The sequence below is a fragment of the Chinchilla lanigera genome, unplaced genomic scaffold, assembly GCF_000276665.1.
Source record: "Chinchilla lanigera isolate Chin_1 unplaced genomic scaffold, ChiLan1.0 scaffold00036, whole genome shotgun sequence".
NCBI classification, from domain to species: Eukaryota; Metazoa; Chordata; class Mammalia; order Rodentia; family Chinchillidae; genus Chinchilla; species Chinchilla lanigera.
In genome coordinates, this window is record NW_004955437.1 from 1,920,263 (window position 1) to 1,923,536 (window position 3,274).

A 3,274-nucleotide genomic window follows, 5' to 3' on the forward strand; every position below is an offset into this window, starting at 1 on the left:
TGTTGCTGCTGAGTTATGTAGCACCTATGACGTCACTCAAAATACAAAGCATTGGCGGCCAATGGTTGTGTTTTACTCGATCCTAAACATATGTGGCAGGCCGGGGATATAGCTCAGTGGCATAAGTGCTTACTTGGCAATCCTGAGGTCATGAGTTCGATTCCCAGTACAAAAAAAAAAACAAAAAACAAAAAACAGTCTAAACATATGTGGCATAAATAGTTTGATAGTTTACAAAGAAAATAATAAGTGCAAAATACCACAGAGAAATTTTCTTAGAGGATTGGGACTGGAACTCATAAGAGATCATTTACAGCAGAGGAAAAACAAAATGTTTCTGGCGAGCTGACAAGTGAGTAGGAAGGTGCAGGATCCCGAAGACCTACTGTGACAACAGGGAAACCAAAAAGATGTCAACCGCGCCCTACAAGAAAGGGCAGGAAAACAAAACATGCATGCTGTCAGTGAAAGTGAGACGTGGCCCTGGAACATGTAGCCGTCATGTGTGAGTGTGACAGCTGCAGCAAAGGTCATTTTGTGGTAGCCTTTTGTTTGTGTTTACATTGTATTTCACATAGGGTTTTTTTTTGTTTTGTTTTGTTTTTCTCCTGTACCAGGAACCGAACTCATGACCTTGCGCTTGCCAGGCAAGCGCTTTGCCGCTGAGCTAAACCCCCAGCCCTCACATAGGTTTTTATTTGTGATGTTCTCTCTTAGGTTTTGTAAGCAAGTACACAGCTGATGTGAAAATGTTGATGTCTATTCTAAGCACATGTGATATTTTATTTTATTGATATCTTATTCCCTGCTAAGTGCTTGTTGTACAATGTAGTAGGAAGCTCCTGACAAAATAGGAAGAGCGGTGACAAGACTGCCACATAGGAAAGCTAAGCACATGTGCTGTCAGGGTACGTGAGATGTGTGCATGGAGCATGTAGTTGTCATGTCTGAGGACTGCCTTGGGTGCAGCAGTTGAAGCAAACATTATTTCTGTGGAGGACTTTTTTATTTTTATTTTTATTTTTTTTGGTACTGGGAATCGAACTCGGGACCTTGCATTTGCCAGGCAGGCGGTTGGGCCACTGATCTATATCCCTGGCCCTCTGTGGAGGACTTTTGTTTGTGTTTGCATTGTAGTTTGTGTAGGTTTTTATTTCTGATGTCATCTCTTAGATTGTGTAAGCAAGTACACAGCTGATGTGAAAATATTGATGTTTATTTTAAATGTGCAATACATTTTAAAAATTTCTTGTTTGTTCATTTGTTTTGGTACCAGGAATTGAACTCAGGATCTTGCACTTGCCAGGCAGGCGCTTGTGCCACTGAGCTATATCCCTGGCCCATTAAAACTTTAAACTAATTAATAAATTTAATACTTTATATTATTAATATTTTATGTTCATGTTAACTACACATTCATAATATAATAAGAACTTCATGACAAAACAGCAAGACCATGAAATGTCAAGACAAAAAAAAAGTATATCCTACAAAAAAGGCCAGGAAAGCAAAACACATGTGCTCTCAGTGTAAGTGATATGTGGATATGGATTGTGAGGTTATCATGTGCAAAGGCTGCCTTAGATGTGATAATTGAAGTAAAGGTTATTTTTTTTTGTAGCATGCTATTGGTAATTTCATTGTAGGTCACATAAGAATTTATTTCTGTTGTTCTGTTTTAGATTTTGTACACCTAAAACCAGTTGATGTTGACATTTTTGATGCTTTTTTATAAACGCTCAATAAATATTAAAAATACAATACTTTATTTTTGCGATATTTTTCCTGTTAAACATTATTTAATATAATAAAACTCATAAAATTAAAATTGACTCATCAATAGAAATATTCTAAAGAGAGTTCACGGCCAGTCTAAACTGTACGGCAAGATGCCGTCTTTAAAAAAAAATGTTCCCCCTTTAATGTGTAATGGGTCCCTATTTCTCCTAATCTGACATCTGTCTAGCTTTGATAAATGTCATTTGCTATTTCTCCTCAAGTTTTCCTTCTTACCCATCCACTGAATGTTCTTCTCCAGGTTCCCCCCTTTTCTTCTCCTTCCCCTTCTCCTCCTCCTCTTTCTCCTCTTTTGTTTTTTGAGAACTCATGGGGATCCTTCTGCCTCAGCCTCCCCCGAGTGCTGGAACTACAGTCGTGCTCATCAAGTCCGGCTCTCTCCCTTTATTTCTTTTTTGTCTTTTTGAGACAGGGTCTCACTATGCAGTTCAGGCTGACTTTGAACTCATTTTGTAGCCCAGGCTGGCCTCGAACACCCAACGAGCCTCCTGCCTCAGTCTCCCGAAGGCTGGGATTATAGGCGTGCACCACCACGTCCGTCCAGCAGTCCTCAGTGAATTTTTGCCACTGGTAAACGAGATGATGCACGTCCAGTCCGAAAAGCATGTAGTATTGCACAAGCAGAAGCAGTAAGCCCAAGCTTCGAGAAGCCAGCAGTTCTCCAGCACCAGCGGCAGTGCCCAGGGTCGCAGAGGACGCGTGAGAAGGGACTGCAGAGAAACTTCCTGTTCCCTGGGGCTCCAAGTTGGTCCCTAAACTTGAGAAATGACAGAATGACCGCCGCAGCTGCCACTGCCAGCACCGGTTCAACCAGGCCAGCAGAGGCCGCGCTGGAGCCCAGGTCACGACGACCTGCTCAGGGATAACGCGTGCGCTCACCGCCGCAGCCGCTAGGAGGTGTACGCTTCGCTTCTCGCCCGGCAAGGGTCCAGGTTTGCGCATGCGTAGTTCCTTCCGGCATTGGCCAGCCCCTCTGCCTCCGCCCCAGTTACGTTTAGCACTCAGCCAGTTACGTTGGTGCGGCGTCTTCCGCGCATTCTCTGACGTAAGAGCGGCGGCGAGCCGAGCGGAAGTCCAGCGCACGGAAAGCTAGAGCGAGGGAGGCTGGAGGGAAAAGCGGGACCGGAAGTGGGACCGCTGCTCTCCCGTCCCCGCCCGCGAAACCGGAAAGAGGCGGTGCCGGCCGCGCGGGTGTGGCCTCGGGTGGCGGAGGGCTCTGCGATTGGCCTTTGGTCGTGGCGACGGCGACGATTGGCCTCTGCGTGCGGAGCGCGGTGAGCCTGGGAGGCGGCCGTTGAAATTCAAAAGTGGCGGGTGTAGTGTGACAAGGGCTGGCGGCCGCCCGAGGCGGGAGTGCGCGTGCTGCGTGTCGCCGGCCGGCGGGCGCGCGGTCCTGACAGCCCGGCCCCGTCCCCCGTCTTGCACTCCCGCGTGTGTGCGGCCGAGGCGGCCATGGAGCGGCAGGTGAGTGCAGGGC

The 3,274-nt window shown here is 46.7% G+C and overlaps 1 protein-coding gene across 2 annotated transcripts in view; it reads left to right on the plus strand.

Annotated features, from left to right (window-relative positions):
- Positions 1–2,873: 2,873 nt before the first annotated feature.
- Kifc1 (kinesin family member C1) overlaps positions 2,874–3,274 on the plus strand; it is a 17,959-nt gene continuing 17,558 nt past the window's right edge. Inside the window, exon 1 of one of the 2 annotated variants that reach the window (XM_013517019.1) lies at positions 2,874–3,071. Coding sequence is in view for 1 of the 2 variants with exons in the window: in XM_013517020.1 (XP_013372474.1) it covers positions 3,250–3,261 (12 nt within the window). In the remaining variant the exon portion in view is untranslated. Of the gene's footprint in view, positions 3,072–3,124; positions 3,262–3,274 lie in introns of those variants that run through there. The other variant, XM_013517020.1, reaches the window with a different exon arrangement.